The sequence below is a fragment of the Delphinapterus leucas genome, chromosome 8 (genome assembly GCF_059928025.1).
Source record: "Delphinapterus leucas isolate spDelLeu-1000000601 "Yukka" chromosome 8, BTC_Dleu_Yukka2, whole genome shotgun sequence".
Classification (NCBI taxonomy): domain Eukaryota; kingdom Metazoa; phylum Chordata; class Mammalia; order Artiodactyla; family Monodontidae; genus Delphinapterus; species Delphinapterus leucas.
Window position 1 is genome coordinate 53,499,691 of NC_143136.1, and position 22,651 is coordinate 53,522,341.

Sequence of the window (22,651 nt, forward strand, 5' to 3'; positions counted from 1 at the left end):
CTCATATGTGCACGTATCTGAGGCCCTGTGCCTTTAATAGATCATTATTATGACTTGATTATTCTGGTTTAGCACCTTATATTTCCATGTGGTGTATATTTCTGAATGATCATTACTACAAGAACACTGGCTATTTCATTCTTAGTTTAAATCGAAACATTGGATGTTTTGTATTAGAATACTTTATGGTGTTTAATAAGCCTTTGTTATTATTGCTCTTTTGTTCCGAGTCTTTTCTACTAATACATGTTTTTTATACATTGTTATATGGAACTATTTAAAGAGTTTTTGAACTTACATTTAATTATTGATTATATCTTTGCCTATTAAGAAAAATAAGGTAGTCAAATGTCCATTGTGTGGAAATAATATGTTGTTATTTTACACACATTTTATAAGTGTTAACAAAGGCTTCTTTGGCATATTTTATAGGTGTCATTTGCAGACAGTAAAACTAAACTGTCAAGGAATTCATACCGTTCGGTACTTGTTATTTAGACCAGCTTAAGGAGTCTTTGACCTATCAGATCAACTGGCAACAGAAAATGAAAAGTAGCGTGGCACAAATAAAGGTAAGTGTTATAAACTTATAATAACATAAACTTGTAGTCAATTATCTACCCTTAAACCAAAATGCATTTATATAATTAGGATATTAGAACCAGACAGTAGAATTGCGTCATACGCACATTTAACTAAACACAATTTCAAATGTAGATACTTGGCCAGATGTGCAGGTGGGCAGTTGAGAGAACATACAGGGTGTGTGTGTGTGTGTTAATCAAGAAAGTGCCTGTGAGTGAACACATGCAAAAGAAAAACAGCGAGAAATTCCACCATTCTTCTCAAAGGCTCAGATCCTCTCTTGATATTCTGAGACCTCATCTCTAAGGTTCAAGAGGCTTTAGCTGAGGATCCCTTATTTTTCTATTGAGCCTTCCTGTAGCTTCCTTTGCCAGCTGGAAGCAAGCTCCCTAACTCTTCCAGCCCCTCCTCCCTCTGGCTCTTGAAGACTTGTTCCCTGAGCCTAATGGATGCTCAGAGCCGCTGAACATAGGCTGTCTGCTCCACTCACCTGCGTGAGCATGAAATGGAAGATGAGTATCTTCTTCCTCAGTTGGTCACAGTTCCTACATGTCTGTCTACAAGTGAACCTCTTGTTGCATATTGCATATGCATAAATGAGCTCCTTATTCTGTGTTGTACTTTAGACATTATACATTCATTTATTCAGCAGATATTCACTGAATTCTTTCTATGTCCCAGTACCTTGGGTAAAATGGTGAATAAAACAGGAATCCTTGGTCTTGCGGAGTTTGCATTCTAGTGGGGGAGAAAGAAAAATCATAAACTTAATACGTAAGTGAATTATATAGTATATTAGGGTGTTAAATGCTAGACTTGCGCTATGGAGAAAAGAAGTAGGGTAAGGTTGATGAGTAGCATTGGAATGATGTAATTTTTCATAGGGAGGGCCCAGTGAAAAGGGGCCTTTTTGAGCACACACTTGAAGGAGATGAGGGAGTGAGCCACATAGATGTCTGGGAGAAGAGTGTGCCAAGCAGAGGGAACAACAGAGGCAAAGGTGAAGAGTCTAGTGTGGCTGGAGCAGGTTCTGAGAAAAGTAGAATAGTAGAGGAGGTCAGAGCAGTCACAGGAACCAGTAACTCCATCTGCTTCAGAACTGTTCCTCTGCCTGTGAGCGGACTTGGCAGGAGAGCAAGCCACTCTACTTCCTTTTCTTTTCAGCTGCACAGATCTGCTAGCCAATCTGTGTAGTCCACAGATCTGTTGATACAAGCAGGCACATCACTTCCTGGGTCTTGGAGTCAGTAAAGGGAAAGGTGGATTTTTATTTGATTGTAAAGACCGGCACTTGTCCCTTGCCCTCCTCCACCACCTCTGCACCCCTAAACCTACTTTAAAGAGTGTGAGTAGATGGGAGCTCCTTAACAGCAGGCACCAGGTACCAGGCCTGGGATGTGGTAAATGCTTAATAAACTGAATTGATATGCTTACAGGGCAAGGCAGGCTCTGCTGCCATCTCTTTGAACTTCTTTTGAGTGTGAGAAGACACTCTCCAGCCTCCCTCCTAGGTAGACATCCAGGCTGTGCTTGCATCGCTCCTTTGGCAGGGGTTCACTGTCCCTGAAGCTGGCCCCATCTGTCAGTAGATACTTTCATATAGTGTTCTGAAATTTGCCTCTTTGGGACTTGTACTGATTGGTCCAATGACAGTTAATTAAACAATGAATTGTGGGCCGAGTAGGTGGCAGACTCTGTGTTAGGAGCTGGGGACATAAGGAGAAAGGAGACCTTGTGGGGGACTGGCTCTTGACTGAGCCGTGTTAGGTAAGAGCACAGAGATTTAGACTCTGTAACATTTACACGAAAGGAGAAGTGTTTGGTCTTTCTCAGAATCCTTGTCCTGTTTCTCTTAGAAGCTCAGATCCTCTCTCGATATTCTGAGACCTCATCTCTGAGGTTCAGGAGGCTTTAGCTGAGGATCCCTTATTTTTCTATTGAGCCTTCCCGTAGCTTCCTTCGCCAGCTGGAAGCAAGCTCCCTAACTCTTCCAGCCCCTCATCCCTCTGGCTCTTGAAGACTTGTTCCCTGAGCCTAATGGATGCTCAGAGCCTCTGAACACAGGCTGTCTGCTCCACTCACCTCCTCATATTGCTCTCTACATCGTCAGAGACTACAGGTGACTGCACTGTGTACCATATTTGCTTCGCTGAATGAACAATTTAGAGAATTTTTAAAGGTAATTTCAACAATATGTTACTTTCAACTACTGCTCTTAGAATCTAAACTCTATGACAAGGGAAATAGGGAAATTAGGTTATTATTATTTGGATCACACTTTGAAATTGTTTTGCACTTAGTAAAACCTACCGAAGCCCAGTTCAGGTTCCCCTTTACTCACTGTCACCCTCAGTACTCTGTACCACAGTGCTTGTTCCTACTCAGGATCTCCTGTTAGCACTGACTAGTGTGCCAGTCATTTGTTAACTTGATCATATTTACAAAATCCTGATTCACGATCTCGGTATTTTTGGTTTCTCCCTCTTACCCACAACAGATATTGTGTAGACGTGTTAAAAATCATTAGCACAGAATTGAGGCCTGCTCCCTAATGTCAAAATAATTGTCATACCTTGTAAAAGAAAAAGTAGACAGTGCAATTTTATTTTTCTTTCTCTCTCGCCTCCCTTCCCTCCTTCCCCTTCTCCTCCCGCTTCTCTGTCTCTCTCATATATACTCTGATGTGTTTAATTGTAGAAATCTTTATAACCATCTCTCTCCCATAAGATCTTAAGTTCCTTGAAGGTTTTTCCTATCTTTTGTATCCCCCAGAGTGTCTAGACAGGAAGGGCTGTGTCTTATAATAAATAAGTAAATATTGTGTTTAGCATTACCATGAATTGAATGAATCTTGTGCTCTATATTTGGTTTAGAATCTAGATGTCAAGTGTTATGAAAACCTATATCATATATATTGAACAGTTCTATTTAATTTAATGCTGCCCAGTGAAATAATTTTTAAAAGTTATACACATTGGAAACAGGATTTTAAGATGTTTGCATTCAGTGTGAAATACAGCCAGACTGGCTTCTTTAAATTATAAATTTGATCACATGTTTATTCACCAACATGCATTAGTCTAATTAGTGTATGCTATTCAAAAAATTCAATACTTAAGAAGATTGTATTGGCAATTTACTTGTGATAATGTTATACTCACACTGCTGGTAATTAGATAGTCATAACATAAGAGGAAGTTGGAGCTTGTTTACGTTTCTTTGCAGTATAATTTTCAATTTTTAAATGTATTTTTTTGCCATTAAGGAGGGAAGCATGTAAGTATGTGGAACAAGTTAGTCATTATTTGAATTATTTTTTCTTAGATTTCAAGATTAAGATACTTTGAAAACATACTGTTTTTCCTTTCTTACAGTTCAGTTAATTAAAATTACTTTAATTCTTAAAAATAAGCTTGTCAATATGAATGTTTTTATACCAGTGGTTTAAAAAATTTACCTATTTATAGAGATAAATATTTTGGCTTCTTAACTATATTTGGACTTTTAAATTAGGATATGTTCTTAAACTGGATGGTTCATATCTCTGTCTCAGTGTGACATATCTTCAATCTCATGTTACACTGAAGTTACTTATTTGTATGTCTGTTATTTTTCAAAGGATTTGGCTTAGGAGCTATATTTTACAAGTCATATTTTTTAAATCCTTACAGCCTAACATATTACCATACATGCCATATCAGATACTCAAATATTGTTTGCTGAAAACAAAAATGAATTTTCATAAATACATTGGAGTCAGTTTCTTCTAGCTATTTATTTTATCCAGAGTTAGTAACCTGGACTAATGTTGTGGTTTCTGTAAGCTAATGGAGATAAGAAAGTAAGTTCAGTGTTATAAAAGACTTGGGCATAACTACAGAAGTGAGCTCTTGCTAGAAAATCTCTGGCCCTTGGTCATGTTTTTCACCAAAGGAAAGCTTTGGTCTTGGTTTTCACCAGGAAAGGCCTTTATAAAAATGATGTTCTAGGGGCTTCCCTGGTGGCGCAGTGGTTAAGAATCCGCCTGCCAATGCAGGGGACACGGGTTCAAGCCCTGGTCCGCGAAGATCCCACATGCCATGGAGCAACTAAGCCCGTGTGCCACAACTACTGAGCCTGCATTCTAGAGCCTGTGAGCCACAGCTACTGAAGCCCGCGCACCTAGAGCCTGTGCTCCGCAACAAGAGAAGCCACCACAGTGCGAAGCCTGCGCACCGCAACAGAGTAGCCCCCTCTCGCCGCAACTAGAGAAAAGCCCCATGCATAGCAACGAAGACCCAACGCAGCCAAAAATAAATAAAATAAATTAATAAAAGAAAATTATGTTCTGTAAATTTATATATTATTACATAGGAATAAAATATTAACTAAGTGCCATCAAAAATTAGAGAATTTTCTTCTACCTTGAGTTTTTTTGTTAAAAACAGTATTTGATCTATAGTGAAAACCACAAACATTTACCTTGGATGACCTGAAAATTTTGTTTTATCTTATATACTATTTAGGTAATACAAATTATTCTTATGGTTAAAAAAAAATTTTGAAATAATTTTTTAAAGCGCTTCCAACTTTCCAAGATACATTTGTCATTGTCTATATGTTTTTTAACAGAATTTTTAAATGCCCCCTTCCCCTCTTTTGTTCCTTTGAAAGCATTCTTCTAGTCATGACAGAAGGGAAAACTATAATTCATATCAGAGGACCTCCTCTCCAGAAGACAGGTAAACAGTTTTATGTGTTCCAAATACCATTTAAATTTTTTATAATGAGTTTAAGAAATTATCTAGCTCTTAGATTTCTAATTTTAGGGTAAGCAACTTCTTTTTGATGGTTTTACAGGCAATATTATTGAGTGAGCTTGAGAACAGATCATCCTTGAATGGCTGTTCTAGGAATTTCTAGTAAATAATTCTAGATTTTATGAAATTTTTTAGGTGAAAGGGAATAATTTTAATATCTCAGATACTAAATAGAATGAAAGTTTATAAAATGGAAAGGTGAGTTGAAATCACATTATTTTGAAGTGCTTTTACTGTTAATACTATCCTTTATATTTACATAGCTCTTTATATAAGTTTTCAAAATGTTTTTATATATATCTTACCATAATTATGTTAAGATCAAAGATCCAGAAATATTACCATTAATGTTCATCATGCATTCATAATAGGACTTTAGTTATTTCACTTAGTAAGCTATAACCATTAAAAATAACTTGTGAAAGGAGAAGCATCCTCTAACCTTTGTTTCATTTGTCTAATTTCTTATTCCCTATGTACTTTGTTCATATTCCACTCTGCTGTCTCTAAAAACCTTTGCTTTATGGGCATCACGTTAATCACTGTGGTATGCATCTACGATCACCTCCTCCCTATATATATATTTTTTTAAATCTCTCTACAGACATACACACATGTACGTGTGTGTGTATAAACTAATTGTAGATATGTATATAAAACATGGATTATGTTACTGTGTCTATTTATCGTGTGTGTATGTATTTAACTTCTCTTAAGGTTCTCTGATTTTATTACTTCTAAGATTCAAATAGCAGATTTATACTGTCTATCCCTGTTTGCTAATAATTTCAACCCATTCTCACAGATATCTAATAATATAATTTCAAGAATAGCAGCTGATAAAAATAGTGTTTTGGAGTAGAGTTAAACTGGTCTTTATGGAGGCCAACCAATGACACTAATGTCATTTGTTCAGTACTTTGGTAAAATGAGCCGACTCAGCAAAAGGAATCATTTGGAGGATAGCCTTTTTCATGTTAAACTATATATGATATGCAGGTATATATCTTTTACTAAGGACAGTACGAATCAGGGTATCAAGTTTGGTTAAGTGAATTCCAGGAGTTGTTTTGTTGCACACCACCTTGAAAGCTTTTATAATCATGACTAAATGAATAGGTGTCAACAAAATAAGCTGTTTGTTAAAATCCACTTGATAAGACTTTGTTCAGTCATAGAGTTATGTTGCCATTACCAATATATGACTTTCCTAAGTATAACATCATTATTTTCAACTTAAAACTTTGGTTTTCTTCTTTTATGTGTTAGATACACGGAACAAGAAAGATCCCCTCGGGATAGAGATTACTTTGATTACAGCAGGTCAGACTACGAGCATTCAAGAAGAGGACGTTCTTATGATGATAGCATGGAGTCACGGTTAGTATTGGATATTTTAACTATAGAAACATATATTTGTTTAAATTTTCTTTATGCTTAATAATAATCGCGGCTAGTATTAAATGGATGTTTTTAGGAGCTAAGCTTTCTAACAAGGACTTAATGTGAATTAACTCCTAATTGCAGTAAATATATGTCTCTTATAGATGAAGAAAATGAGACTTAGAGAAGTTAAGTCATTTGTTTGTGTTTTAGAAGTGTATCAGTGGCAAGTCCTGGTCTGTCTGACTAGAGCCCAAGCTTTTATTCATTATACTGTACTACATGAGGAATTGGCTTATGTGAGTTTTTGAGATTGTTTATTGAATGAAAGCCATTTATATTATATGACATAGAGTGATCTTAATTTACTTTCCTACATAATGGCAGAGGGACATTGAGAATGAAGTTACCAGTCTGCAGTTTTTATCTAAGTGTAAATTATTCTTACTTGAGTCTTGAAGAACTTGATTTCCCACCTTATTAGTCATCCAGTTTCAAAAACTTGCCTACCATGTTTTATTGTTCACCTAGTTCTATATCCTGTTTGATGTCTCTCTCACATTATCCACTCCATGACTACTGAGACTATAACCCACTAGAATTTTTGATCAAATTTCTCTGCAGTTTGGAGTAGAGAAATAATATCTCCAGTTTGGACATATCAAACACGTTATTTGATATCTGCAGCCAAAATTTCCTTCTCACTACTTACTTTCTAATATGTAACCAATCCTTAAATGTCAGATTAACCTCAAAAGCCAGGTTCTTCTGCTGTTACCCTAATGACACCTTAATAAGAGCAGCTACTACCACCATAATTGGTGAGCTAGGCATTCCTATACCTTCTCAAATACTGTCAAAACTCTTACACACTAGGTACTGTATCTCACAATTTAACATGTAAGGGATTGGGGCCTGAACTGATTAACTAACCTGAGGTTGCCATTACCCATCTAGTAGATGATGAAACTGAGATTTGAGCTCAATTCTGGCTCCAAAACCCATGTTTATTTCCATGTGCCCTAACTGTATTACTTCACTCTAACTCTGTGTTTGGTCCACTGTATGTATATAAAGTCTCACTTGATCCACACAGTCACACTGTGAAGAAAGCAGGTTGTGTATTATGCAGAATATAAAGGCTGTAGTACAAAAACACTTGAAGAGAAATACTTCTGTTTAGACTCAGAAGAATATTACTTCTGCACTCTAAAGGAACAAACACTATAATCATGTAAGGACATGATTTTACCAGCCAGTGAGAGTCTTACCTGGCGTTTCGCAGAAGAATCATAACCAGTGTCAGTAAATCCCTTCTGTTGCTATTCTCTTGGAACATTTTACATCTACAGTAAGAAGCAACTCAATTACAAATCTCTGGCTAGATTTCAGAGGACCTGCCTTTGACTAATTGGGGTTTCTGTTTGGAACCACTTTTTACCCTCACTGTTCACGTTGTCTTAGTAGGTACAGACTCTGTCTTCATGGGGCAGTCACTCAGGTCTCTTTATACTTCGGTTTTAAAGAGTTCCTCCACAGCTGCCTGGGTAGGTGACTGCTTCTGTCTCTCCATTTATTAAGACATATTATCTCAAATATACCCTCTAGATTTAGCTAAAATCTATTGAGTGGTTTCCTGGTAATGCAGTGATAATATGAAACTTGTTTTTATTTATTGTATTCATATAACTCATGGTTGCACAAAGCATGAGCAGAATAATCTGAGTTTCCTGGCAGTATAAGTAAAAAACAGCCAAGTGGACAAACTCTTCTCTGGGGAAAGATAGCAAAAAGCAAGGCAAAGCATTATTTCTTGCTCATTCTTGATAGTTTGGGAACATTAAATACCCTAATCATTTTAAAAGTGCTAACTTAAAAAGGGATAGTCACCTGCATTAATAGGGAAAAGTTACTGTGCTAGAAAATGGTTTATTTTTTCACATTGTCTCAACCAGAAGCTTCTGATATTTTGAGATTTATAATAAATTACGAGTTCTATCAAGAAACAATTTCAAATGTTACAGTTTATTATAACATTCTTACTCCTAAATTGCCATTATTGGAGATAAACTCTGGTTTCTCCTTTATACAACTTATCATGTACATCACAGGCCAATTTGTCATCTTAAAACACTATTTTCACGTCACTCTTCCACTCAGAAACTAATGTTAAAGACTCCTCATCAGTTCCAGGATAAACAACCTAAAGTCTTTGCTTGTCTTTTAAGATTTCATAGTCTGACTTGAACTTACCTTTCCAACTACTGTTATATATGATTCGTTATTGTTTCTACTTATTCTGGCCCAAATACCCTTGCTCAGCTTTTCAGTAGTTATTTTGTCTTCTACTAGTTGCAGAATGCCATCCTCCATTCCCCCTCCCACCTTCCTACCTTGCCCCCAATGTAAATCCTGTTAAGCCTTGATGACCTAGTTTGTTACATTTTCTCTGTGAGGCACTTCCTTAACCACTTTTCCTTGTCTGAATTTGTGGCCCCCAAATAGTCTCACTCATTTGGTATGCAGTTCATTTAAGAATGTAATTTGTATTGTCTTTTCTCCATTAAAAAAAATATATTACAGAAGTAGAGACCGAGAAAAACGCAGAGAAAGAGATGTGGATCGGAAAAGGTCCCGGAAATCTCCATCTCCTGGGAGAAGAAGCCCAGAACCATTGGTAACCCAGAGTTCCTCTGCTCAGGATGAACCTACTGCAAAGAAGAAGAAAGAGGAGCTGGATCCTCTTCTTACTCGCACTGGTGGAGCATATATTCCTCCTGCAAAGCTCAGGATGATGCAAGAACAGATTACAGATAAAAACAGGCATGTCAATATCACTAAGTATACAAGGAAGTGATACCCTCATTTTAAAAAATCATCTGTGCTCTAATTAACCTTGGCTGCTGAGAATTTGCATGAGTCCACAATGATAGAGACTTCAAATTAGACTTCTTTCCTTCCTACCTTCAGAAGCTCCACTGGAGCTCTGCTTACTATTTTCCCTGACATTAGCTCATAAGCTCTTTACTTTTTGCATGAATGAATGGAAAAGTTTGAGGAAAGATCACTTACCTTTTTTTTCTTTCCTGGTTTCAAGCTATTCCTTTTGTAGTTGCATGCATGCCTGTTAGTAATGTCCATTCTTCGTCGATAATCAAGAGTAATATTGATATTTCAGAACTAAAATGGATCTTTCCAGTTGTACCAAACCAGGAGTCAGCAGACTTTTCCATAAAAGGCCAGATAATATCAATAAGTATTTTAGGCTTTGTGTATAAGGCCAGATAGTAAATATTTTAGGCTTTGTGCATTATTCTGTCTGTTATAGCTACTCCCCATCACCATTTTAGTGAATACAGTCATAGATAAAATATGTAAACAATTGAGAATGGCTTTGTTCCAATAAAGCTTTATTTGCAAAAAACAGGCTGTAGGCTAAATTTGGCTCATGGGTGTAGTTTGCCAACCCCTGTACTAAACTCTGAAACAGTTGACAGTTTTCTCTTTTCCCTCCTTTTCTTAGACCATAACATCTTAGACTATAGTTTTTTGCTACACTAAGGCAAACAATCAAAATTTATATATGACCATTCACCCTTTAAGTACCTTTTCTTCCCTTTGCAAAATAATTGGGATGAAGAGGAACTATGTAGGAAAGTGCAGCTGAGTTTTCAAGGTCTTTTTCTCTAGTGGAATGAGATAACCAGGAAAACTGTGGTCCAAGATTGAAGTGATCACTCATTTGCCAGGTAGTCAGGAAAAAGATTGGGATAGAAGATAGCTATGCTTTAAGAAAAACAGATTCCAGGTGAGTCAAGAAAATCTTCCCACATCTTTCTTGGGTATTTTCATGGCAACTTGAAAGTACTTGAGAACCTTATATAAATGAAATCTAAATTTGTTGCAAGAATTAGCTTGAAGTAGAAATGTCATTTATATAAAATAAAGTATAAATATTTGAAATAAAGTTTAAAAAATTTATGAGCTAGAAGGGAGACATTAAAATGACATTAAATTTAAAACTAATAAGTAAGTTTTTCTCTATGCGTCATATTCTGGCACTTGGTAGTGATGCCTGGAGTGGTATGTTGAGAAGGGATTGGGAAATGCTTTCTGTGGGTTGTGGGAGCTTCATGATCATGTCAGAATTCTGCTCTTACTGGAGGCAGTAGTTACGGCATTAGTGAGAAGTGCAAATCCAGTCCAAATCCAGTCCAAAGCAATCCTAATTGTAAAAGACCGGGTGCATTGTTGTTAATCCCCAAGTCTGGCTTCCTTATAAAGTGGGCAGAGAAGAGTCCACAGTATATGCAATTTTAAACAGATTCTTGGAAGATAATTTTATATACAGTTGAACTCTGCTTATAGGCTATAAAAGGGACAGGAGAAGTAGAAGTGTAGTCTTTGCTTTCAGTAGATACTAAATCAGGTTAAGTGTAGGTTTCCTAATTAAGAAATACAAGTGTACTTGATTATCATCTGTTGACCAAAGTTTAATAGGAGAGTTTGTGTTTATGTATCAGCAATATCTTATTGATCAGGCTAATTGTTAAGCCATAGATCTTATTACTCTAGACAGCAGCATACTAAACGGTTGGGGTTAGGGGGCCGGAGGAGTCTTCCACCTTGGATGCAGGCAGTAAAGGAGTCTGTAATCTATAGAGAATTTAGCAACAGTGATGAAATTAACTGCAAGTCAGTCTGCTTTTTATCTTCAGTGTCTGCTGAGGACAATGTCAGTGATAAAATACTCTTCCTCACCACCCCTCCTTGGTATACCTGGTATACCACTCCAGAACAGGGATTCTTTCTTTTTTCTCTTTTTTTTCTTTTTTTTCTTTTTTTCCATTGAAGTATGGTTGATTAAATATAAATTATGTTAGTTTCAGGTATACAGCAAAGTGATTCAGTTATATATTCTTTTTCAGATTCTTCTCCATTATATATTACAAATTAGTGAATATAGTTCCCTGTGTTATACAGTAAATCCTTGTTATCTATTTAATATACAGTAGTATGTATCTGTTAATCCCATAATCCTAATTTATCTGTTTCCCGCCTTCCCCTTGGTAACCATAAGTGTGTTTTCTATGTCTGTGAATCTGTTTCTGTTTTGTAGATAAGTTTATTTGCATTATTTTTTAGATTCCACATATAAGTGATATCATAATATTATGATACTATGATAATAATATCTTATTTGTCCTTCTCAGTCTGACTTACTTCACTTAGTATAATAATCTCTAGGTCCATCCATGTTGCTGCAAATGGCAATGTTTCATTCTTCTTTATGGCTGAGTAATATTCCACGGTATAGATATACTACATCTTTTTTATACATTCATCTGTGGATGGACACTTAGGTTGCTTCCATGTCTTGACTATTGTAAATAGTGCTGCTATGAACATTGGGGTGCATGTATCTTTTCGAATTAGAGTTTTCATCTTTTTTATATATATGTCCAGGAGTGGGATTGCTGGATCATGTGGTAACTCCGTTTTTAGTTTTTTAAGGAACCTCCATACTGTTCTCCATAGTGGCTGTACCAGTTTACATTCCCATCAGCATGTAGGAGGGTTCAGAACAGGGATTCTTAACCTACAAACTTTCAAGAGGTCCATGGATAGAATTCAGATAGTCCATGAATGTGAATGGGAAGAAAATTGCATCTTTTAAAATTGATCTAATTTAGCATTTCTTTCTATCAGGAATGTAGGCAACAGACCATAATATTAATAGACTATTTGTTGCAAATACCTCAAAATACTGTTTATGCTACTTGCAAATTAAAGAAGTTATCATGCCTACCACCACTTCTTGTTATTAATGTGTTAAGAAGCACATAGAATACTATATCAAACTTCTGTTCTTTTCATGCTTTGAAAACTGTTTCAATATGATTGGTATCCTTTGTAATCCTATGTATTTATATATATTATTCTAAGAAGTTCATTCCCTTCACCAGACTGCCAGAGAAGTATAAGGAAAAAGAAAAGTTAAGACTTTCTTCAGTTCAAATCATATTCCACAGAGAAATAATTATAAAAACCATAGAATTTTAGAGCTTTGAAAGACCTTAGATATTACCAAGTTCATTGTAAAGAAACCCAGTTAGACTAAATAATTTACCTAAGCTCTAAGTTAAAAAAACAGTGTAGCCGTCTAAGATTCAGCTGATAAACCTGTGGGTACTGCCTAAATATAGAGATGTTCTTTAAGATACTTTGAACAGTCTTGCAGCCCCATGATTTCGTATGACTCTCCCTTTTTCTGTAATTAATACTATTTCTTTATGGTTTACAACACTTAATTTTGTTTTCTTGTCATGCTCTTGATAAGGGACATAATAATAATTTCTTTTTCATGGCTTATATTTAGGTATTTCATATTGTAATTTAAAATAAGAAATAGTTGCTTTTATTTTAAAACATTTCCTTTGAAGACAAGTTTAAGTAAATTGTTATAATGTAAAATAAGCATGTACTGAATCTAACTAATAAGTATTATAAACTACAATATTCATGGACATAAGAACAAAATGTTATCCTTACATATCCTTGTATTACTTTATTATGTTATTAAAAGGAATTAGTCTGTACCTGAGTACAGAGAGTAAAATATGGTTTAGGATATAATCTGTGTATCTACATGGTCATATATTTTACTGCACTTTGGGGTCACTTTGTGAAAATGTTGAAAGTAAAGGAACGCTAAGTTTTTTATGTTATTATAACCTCTTGGTATTGTAATTGTTGAGTAAGTTTTCCTCTTTATTAAAATCAATTCTTTTTAGCTTAGCATACCAGAGGATGAGCTGGGAAGCCCTAAAGAAGTCCATCAATGGTCTGATCAACAAAGTCAACATTTCCAATATTGGTATTATTATTCAAGAACTTCTTCAAGAAAATATAGTTAGAGGAAGGTAAGCATCAGCCATTTTATTTGTAGTATTTCATAGCACTTTTTCAAAGGAACATAATATCTACATGAATAATAATCATTGATTTTTTATGCTACTTCATTTCAAAGGAAGTTTCAAGGAATATTTAAAATGTAGTTCCTGTAAAAATGTAAGCTACTAACAGATAACATACTCCACTGTTAGAGATTATGTGGAATTTTTACTTTTTAAGAAGCTTTGATGTCACATAATGATTTTTACATGTATATTTGTTTACTGAATACTTCCAATAATTTTAAACTCATGAGTAATAATAAACATTTAATTTTTTTATATATACGTAAAGTGCTACCTCAGACCAGTTTAATTTCTGATGAAAGCAAAGTGGGAATGTGAACGAAATGAGAAAGATTAGTAATAAATTTTAGAAAAGCAGAAGGGAATAACAACCATTTTCTGTGTGGTTTTTAAGTAGTTGTGATATTTTAAAGGGTCAGGAAATAGACATATTCTGTATTCTATTTATTATTTTAAAATCTGAGGGCTGTTTTCCCATGTCATTTCATAGGACCTTGATTCATCATCTCAAAACATTGGGGATATAAAGTAAGGTGTAGCAGGTTGTGGGAGTTAGTAAGGTGACCAGGAGGCAGCCACTGTCCTCCGAGGTAGGGAAGAGCTCTCACATTTTACTCAGAAAGAACAGACTCAGAAAAGGGTAGATTAAGATCTTACAGTTTATAAGCTGAATTCTCTTTTCTCATTTTCTACTCTAGTGATTCAGGTGTCATACCTAAACCTGATAACTATAAAGACATTGTTTTTGTGCCTTTTGACAATCCAATAATTATTTGTCATTACATTTCTAAAAATAACTCTTCATTTAGCCCACTTTGTATCTCTCCTCTTATCAAATATATGTAGAAACATGCCCATTTCAAAATGAGTTAGAAGGTAGAACCTTTTATTTTCCTGTCCTTGATTTAGCGTTATTTTTGCAGTGCTTTGATGATGTCTTTATCTCTCTTAGGAGAATTCCATATTTCCACTTTTATTTTCAAGAACAATAGACTTACACCTATCTTTAAAGATGGAAACGGCCCAGATTTGTCTTTAATCCCAGAATTAACATACGAATGATGGGCCCATAGTGGAAATTTTACTTTAAGTTCAGTACTTTTGAAGCAGGTTTATCTCCCTTTATTTTTTTGATAAAGTTAAGCAAATTAATACAAGAAGTTAAAAACTCAAATTCATGATTAGATGTAATGAACAGGAGCTAGAAAAGAGAAATTATACTTAGAAAAATTTTTGAAAACAATATTGTATTAAATCTGTCTATTTTATATATATACAAATTGAAAATTGTTTCCTCAAAACCAGTTTTTATTTATTAGTAAGATAAACTCTTCCCCTAGATAAGAGCGGTGAAAATTTAGTCCTGATTTAGCTTTTATGATGATTTACAGAGGAGTAGTATAGCTGGATTTTAACTGAGTTTTTTTTCCTTCTAATTAAACTAGTGATTATTATTGACTCCCTTTCTTTTCTCTTTTAATCAGAGGCCTGCTATCCAGATCTGTTTTGCAAGCACAGAGTGCTTCTCCAATCTTCACCCATGTTTATGCAGCATTAGTGGCAATTATCAACTCAAAATTTCCACAAATTGGAGAATTAATCCTCAAAAGGTTAATTCTTAATTTTCGAAAAGGCTATCGGAGAAATGATAAGGTATATATAATGGACTTGTAAGTAGACTGCTACACATGGCAGACTAATAAACCAGTATCAACTGTAGTGAGCAATGTTGATTTCTATGTAGAAATTCTTTTTAAAATTGCATGTTTCATGAGAACTTTTTTCTAGTAAATATTCCTGGCCTCTGATAATGAGCAGCAAAAATGATGGCTGTTAACTGTTGAATTATAACTGTTGATCCAGAAATGGCACCTTTTCATATGTATTAGTTTTTATTTTATAACTTTCTTACAAGTTAAAATTACCTTGCATGTTACATATTTTAAGGAGAGTATGTAAGTGAACTGTAGACTCTGTAGACAAATGAAAATTGGTTTTAGTTTATAGATTAACTTTGTCCCTACTTTCTCTTTTCAGCCACTTTGTCTGACAGCTTCAAAATTTGTGGCACATCTTATTAACCAAAATGTGGTAAGTAATTAATTTCAAAATTTGGTTCCATTCAGTGGCATTAGACCACAGGCTTGATGCCACTTCAGTGACATCTTTGTTTTGATTTATAGTCCTTTGGAAAAGTATGTTGAATATTTTAATTTTAGAACTATAATAAGTGTATTTTTTAATATAAAGAGGAACCCAGAACAAGTGTTTTATCAAATTTATCTAACTCTTAATACTGTACATGGTTACTACATATTTTTCCTTCAAAGAGTGTAATGTGTTGGGTTTTTCTTTTTTTTTTTTTTTTTTACTTATTTATTTTTGGCTGCATTGGGTCTTTGTTGCTGCATGCGGGCTTTCTCTAGTTGCAGCAAGTGCAGGCTACTCTTCGTTGTGGTGCGTGGGCTTCTCAACTGCAGTGTCTTTTCTTGTTGCGGAGCACGGGCTGTAGGTGCACGGGCTTCAGTAGTTGTGGCTCGCGGGCTCTAGAGCGTAGGCTCAGTAGTTGTGGTGCACTGGCTTAGTTGCTCCGTGGCATGTGGGATCTTCCCGGACCAGGGATTGAACCTGTGTCCCCTGCATTGGCAGGCGGATTTTTGTCCACTGTGCCACCAGGGAAGCCCGTGTAATGTGTTTTTATTTAAAAAGTTGCTATTTCTTCTTTTCCCTGTACCTAAGTGTTCATGAAAACCTAATAGCTGATATTCTTTAAAAAGAATGCTGTTTCCCACAACTGCATAGTATATGTGTATATTCATATATAAAACTACATAGTATATGCATATATTCTTAGAATCAGTTTATAAAATATTGTAGATTAAATAATTTTAATCTATTTTAAATGCAGAAATTTATCGTTTTATTATTTAGTTTTTGTGTTTATTTTGTATTCTTCCACTGTTTGAGAGTTTTGATTTAGCTCCATTTTAAACGTGAAAATAGTAAAATTGCTCTTGTTCATACTCACAGTTTTCCTTCAGATATATACTGTTGTTTTTAAAATTATATCTATACATAAGGAAGAATTTTGAAGTCACACTTAATCTTATTTCTCTAACATTTAATAATATTTTAATTTTTTCCTATATGAAATTCTTTCCACTATTCACTTTAAGAAACCTTTTAGATTTTAACCTAGTCATATTATTACAGTGATAATTTTCTACTTAAGACCATGGAAACTTAATTTCACATGTCTGTAAACCTAATTTCATAATCTGTAACAGCACAGATATTATGTTTCAGTTTTTGAATGTATATTACACTTATATTGGAGATATTTTTGTCATTGACATAAACCAGTTAAAATGATAAATATTTTAAATCTTCCAAACTGTGGTTCTGGGCAATGTTTTCCTGTCCCTAACGTAAGACTTCAACCTCGCCTGCCTTTCCAAAATAAAAGCAGTATGTAATTTTGATGTTGTGCTAAATGTAAGAGGATATTTTCCTGTGTTGAGATTTGGATTTTGTTTCTCTCCATCTCAAATAAGAGTCTAGTTTTAAAAAGGCATATATATGGTCTTTTGAACATGCTTCCTAAGTCCATTTTCTTTTACAACAAAGCTTGTCAGTAGACCTTTATTCCCTCTCTACCTGGCATTGTTTATAAAATTCTAAATTTTGACCATGGCCAGTGTAGAGTTTGATTTAATTAAAAATAGAAGTATTCAAAACTGTTGTTGTATGCTATAAATTACTGGAAAGATATTTTCTGAGAAAATTAGTATTCATGTAACTTAAGAACTATTTGCTAACAGTTGCTGAGAGAATGAATTGGGAAATGGATATAGAGTTGTGGTCATGGAGAAGGATATAAAAAGAATCATGTTACTGTTCTTCATATAGTAATTATGAAAATATCTCAGATTAAAAATTAGTAAATGACTTTTTAACTTATATTTTGAGGTTAATTATGGCATTTCCTATAGCTAATATATATTTCCTATATAGAGAGTATAAGAAGAATATTTCTTCTGGAGATAAATCATATAATTGTATTCAGTGTAGTAAATTAAGACTTTTGGAAAAATCATCAGAAAATTCTTAACAGATGCATAATGGAAGTGAAAGAAAAATTGTATCCCATATTTGGAGTATGTTTATGTACATTATAAATCTTTGCTCATCATCTGTACAATATTATCACTGCAAAAGCTAGATTTACTAATTTTTAAAATGACCGTCAGTAGTAGATTAATATATGTAAAAGCATTTTCTCTATTCTATGTGTCTTCATTCTGTTCAAGGCTCATGAAGTTTTATGCTTAGAAATGCTCACTTTGCTCCTGGAAAGACCAACAGATGATAGTGTTGAAGTAGCTATTGGTTTTCTTAAGGAATGTGGTCTCAAATTAACACAAGTGTCACCAAGAGGAATCAATGGTAAGTATATATCCTTGGTTTGATATTGAGCTTTTATTGGAGTATTGTAATATGTATTGCTTAGTTTATTTTCTTTCGGCTTAACTTTAGCTATATTTGAACGTCTTCGAAACATTCTCCATGAGTCTGAAATTGACAAAAGAGTTCAGTATATGATTGAAGTGATGTTTGCTGTAAGGAAGGATGGATTCAAGGACCACCCTGTTGTTCTAGAAGGACTTGACTTAGTGGAAGAAGATGATCAGTTCACCCATATGCTCCCTCTGGAAGATGACTATAATCCAGAAGATGTTCTTAGTAAGTCAGGGGTGGGCGTTGGGAAGTGGAGTACAAACAAATGTAAATACAGAAAATAAACACTAACTTAACTTTTAATTTTTTTTTGAGATGTTTTCAAGATGGATCCTAATTTTATGGAGAATGAAGAGAAGTACAAAGCTATTAAGAAGGGTATGTGGAATTTTACAAAACAATTTCCTTTGGATGAGTAGAAGCAATTTATGTAATTATATAGTACTGATAGAATGGTATAGATCACTGACCGCCACCTATTGAAATATTTGCTCTGTGAAGCCATTCTCTTCACTGTTTGCCCATGCATTATTTTTCTCTCTAGTGCTTATCCATGGTATTAGTTCATTCTAAATTATTTAATTTTCCCTGTCCTCTTTCTATTTAATTATGCAGCTCTTAAGCTTCATCCCTCTTAAGAAATATTCATGTATTACCAATGGCCTTTATTTAACTTAAATTGCCACCCAATTTAATATTCAATTCAGTGCTGTACTTTATTATAAAGTTCTATACTTCATTATTTGTTGAGGGCAGGTTGATATTTTTCTGATAAAATCAGTCACAGTCCTAGATATGGTATTGGTATTTAATATACTTAATAAATGGATAAATTGATTATTTTATCATTTGCACATCATTAGTATATTATAAGCACTAACTTTGTACAGATACTGGTTTGTATTCTGTTTTTGCCATTACTAGCTTAGTCACCTAGAACAAATTGCTTGTTTGATGTAATGTTACTTGTTTGTGTAAGGATAAATAAAACACAGTGTTTTATATTGCCACAGAGCATGTATTTAGACACTGGTACTGGGGGGTTTTTTTGTTTTTTTTTCATGTGTGTCATTATTTTTCTTCTAAAGCTAATATCCAGAGCTACTTATATCATTCTATTATATTCTGTTACATAATTATATATATTATTTTATATATTATAATTATATAATAATTTCATCGGTTTTTTTACCTTGAGTTGTGATTTTACCTGACAAATACTTGCAGCTCTGAAAGCTCCTAGGAAGAGAGAGCAGAGACGTAGAAGTCTTGTCATTGCTGCGTTCTATGCTTTAGTCACGCTTAGAAGTGAAATGTTGAAGGGTAAAGGTGTAAGAAGCTTCTAATTTTATACGTTATCCTAAAAATCTGGTACAGCAAATATGTTTCTCTCTTTAGTTGCTGTTTTCCTAGGGGGGGTTTCACTGCAACAGCCAGATTCCTTTTTCTCTAATAAATTTAGTTTTCAAACATGGAGAAACCCCTTAAACCCATTTTCTTCTTTTCTTATGAACTTCTTTTTCTACTGTCTCCCTAAAAGACGGCAAATGATTTTGTGGAATTCTTATTATATCTGGTATGGTTTTGTTTATTATTTTTTTTTTTTTTGAACTTGGAAATTCCCCATCCATTTCTTTGGGCTCTTGGCAGTTGGCCAAGAAAGTTGTACTTTTCTTTATTACATTTCTTAAACTCTGTGGTCTCAAGACCCCTTTACACTCTTCAAAATTGTTGAGGACTCCAAAGAGCTTTTGTTTATGTGAGTTGTATCTATTGACATTTACTTATTAGAAATTAAAACTGATAACATAAAAAATATTAGATGATTTCGAAATAATAATAAACATAGTACATATTTGCATGTTACATGTTTTTATGGAAATAACTACAAAAAGAAATTTAAGAAAAAGAATAGCATGTTTTATATATTTTGTGCAGTTTAATGTTTGGCCTAATAGGAAACAGTTGGATTCTCGTATTGTTTTTGATTTCAGTCTGTTGCAGTAGGTTGTTTTGATTGAAATATATGATGGAAATTTAGCCTAACCACAGATACGTCGTTGGAAAGGGAGGAGTATTTTAATAGCCTTTTCAGAATTATAATTGTGTATATTTCTGTTTAATACTATTCCAATTAATATTTAGTAGCTTCTTAATGATTTAATTGCATTGTGAAACCTGAAACAATATCCACAAATTTTCATACTTTGTTAACATTAAAATCCATTGGCCTGTCACTTTGAATGGATCTTTTACTCATGCGTGATTTCATAACATGTTGCATTGGTCATTTGGAAAATACTGATTCACTGAATTATTCACATCTTCCAAGTATTAACTTGTTAACATTTTCAAAATTAAATTGACAAATTAATACAATGTCAAGAAATCACATTTATTCATATTACCACCTATCTTATCAGAAAAGTCTAAGTATTGGGAAGCTGTCAAGCTCACAGGGATGGATACAAGTTTTCCAAAATTCTAATTTCCTCTTGAAAACTCTTAATTTGATCATGGTGGCAGATACCTGAAAATACCTGTGTTCATTTTCCTTGAAATGATAGTCTCACTTTGTTTATATTTGAGAAAATGTCTGGTAAATACCTAACAACTCTAGTTTGTCTGCCATTCTTTCAAGTAAAAATGAAAAATATGGCTAATTCACCTTGCAACTCAGTCACACAAGTGCTTTTCCTTGAGATAGCCACCACCGTTGTACATTTGTCTTTAACAGAAGTGCTATATATAAACTCCATATTTTCTTACTCAGACTATTATAAATGCCAAGACTCAAGGGCTAAGATTTAACAAAATTAATAATTTTATATTTTTTCTTCAAGGGCATTCTTAAATGAAACTCTGTGTGTGTGTGTGTGTGTGTGTGTGTGTTTCCCCCTACCTCAATAGTGTGGCAGTAAAGAGTACAATGACTGCTAGTGCAGTTCAGTACCTTGATTTTGCTCAAGATGCAGCAAGTTTTAACCCTTCTTGCTTTTGCATCATCATTTCAGATGTCAGCACAGTGAAAAGGCAGATAATATCTTGGTATTAATATGAAAATAGTTTGACCTCACAGACTACCTGACAAGTCTCAGTGATTCCCCCCAGGACTCACAGACCATGCTTGGAAACCACTGCTTTATTCAGTTAATAAAATCCAGTTGTCATGGCCTAAGTGATTTCAGTAAGTAGATCTTAAAGTGAAGAGATAAGGAGAGGATGATGTAAATGACTAGACAATCCATTTGACCTTAATTCTTTCAGAAAATGTTCTAGAGTTGGCATTAAAAAATGGCTGCAGCAGGAAGTGGGCACAGCTTTAGTAATTAGCACCTTAGAGTGACCCAGGTGTACTTGTGTTTTAGGTCTTACAGCATTTGGGAAAACAGCAGGAGTGCCTGTCTTCCTACTATTGAATACTAAACAGTTTCCTCTTTTAAAGGTCTGTCTAAGCCACATTATGTCATAATAAACTAGACACTTAAGATCATTTCTTGAAGTCACAATTTGTTAGAAATATTCTCAAGGAGACTTGTGTGCCAGCTAAGGGCTGAATGACAACTCTCCATTTTTGTAAAATGATTTGTTTCTCACAGTAGGAAGTTCTCTGCTAACATTAAGTATTACATGTGGCTCCTGATGTATATTACTTGGTTAAATAAAAGGAAATTAGAATTTTCCTAAAACTTAGTTGACCCCCAAACTATATTAGGTCCTGTCTGATTATAATAAAAATGCAAAAGTGAATTGTTGTCTAGGTTTGTAAAATCTTTGTCAGACAGATAGAGCACATACCATTGGGCAAAATACGATTCTAGTTTTTGTCATTTATTACTATTAACATGATGACAGGCCTTATGTAGTCTCTTATTTACATCACTGCTTTCGCCCAGTTCTTAATGTGACATGTATTTTAAGAAATGATATTCCAATGAAGTGCTTATCTTACCAGTTTTTCTTAAAGGCCTTTAAACTTCCATTTCTATTGTACATATGCAAAGTCTATGGATTGTAATGTTCTATTTAATAAGTATATATTTTAATAAAAATCTCACCACTATTTATGTAAAGTGAATGCTAAATTACACAATTTTTTCTTCTCCCTTCTTTGTCTTTCAAAAAACATTCTTAGCCTAAATTCTTGTTTTCTATAGCTAGCCTCAGCTTCTTATGATAAATTATCTTCTTTCTGATGATGAACTAATAATATTTTGACTCCGATATGCTAACTTCTCTTCCTAATTTATTGTTCCAGTGCTCTTGCTCTTTTGGAAAACCTTCATCTGCTTTTTCTTTGTTCTTCTCATCCCTTGCTTGTTTTATGGCCACTTTCTATCTGGCAGAAGAATTACACATATGGCTTTCTCTAGTCAAATTAGTTAC

General features: G+C 34.2%; 1 protein-coding gene across 2 annotated transcripts in view; it reads left to right on the top strand.

Annotated features, from left to right (window-relative positions):
- The window catches only part of CWC22 (CWC22 spliceosome associated protein), a 63,063-nt gene that overhangs the window by 20,150 nt on the left and 20,262 nt on the right, over positions 1-22,651 (top strand). The window contains exons 2-12 of one of the 2 annotated variants that reach the window (XM_089916617.1): positions 433-572; positions 2,696-2,764; positions 5,239-5,306; positions 6,654-6,764; positions 9,351-9,590; positions 13,562-13,690; positions 15,232-15,400; positions 15,785-15,838; positions 18,058-18,193; positions 18,284-18,490; positions 18,581-18,643. In XM_089916617.1, coding sequence (XP_089772743.1) covers positions 546-572; positions 2,696-2,764; positions 5,239-5,306; positions 6,654-6,764; positions 9,351-9,590; positions 13,562-13,690; positions 15,232-15,400; positions 15,785-15,838; positions 18,058-18,193; positions 18,284-18,490; positions 18,581-18,643 — 1,273 coding nt within the window. In that variant the 5' untranslated portion in view covers positions 433-545. The remainder of the gene's footprint in view (positions 1-432; positions 573-2,695; positions 2,765-5,238; positions 5,307-6,653; positions 6,765-9,350; positions 9,591-13,561; positions 13,691-15,231; positions 15,401-15,784; positions 15,839-18,057; positions 18,194-18,283; positions 18,491-18,580; positions 18,644-22,651) is intronic. The other variant, XM_022570161.3, reaches the window with a different exon arrangement.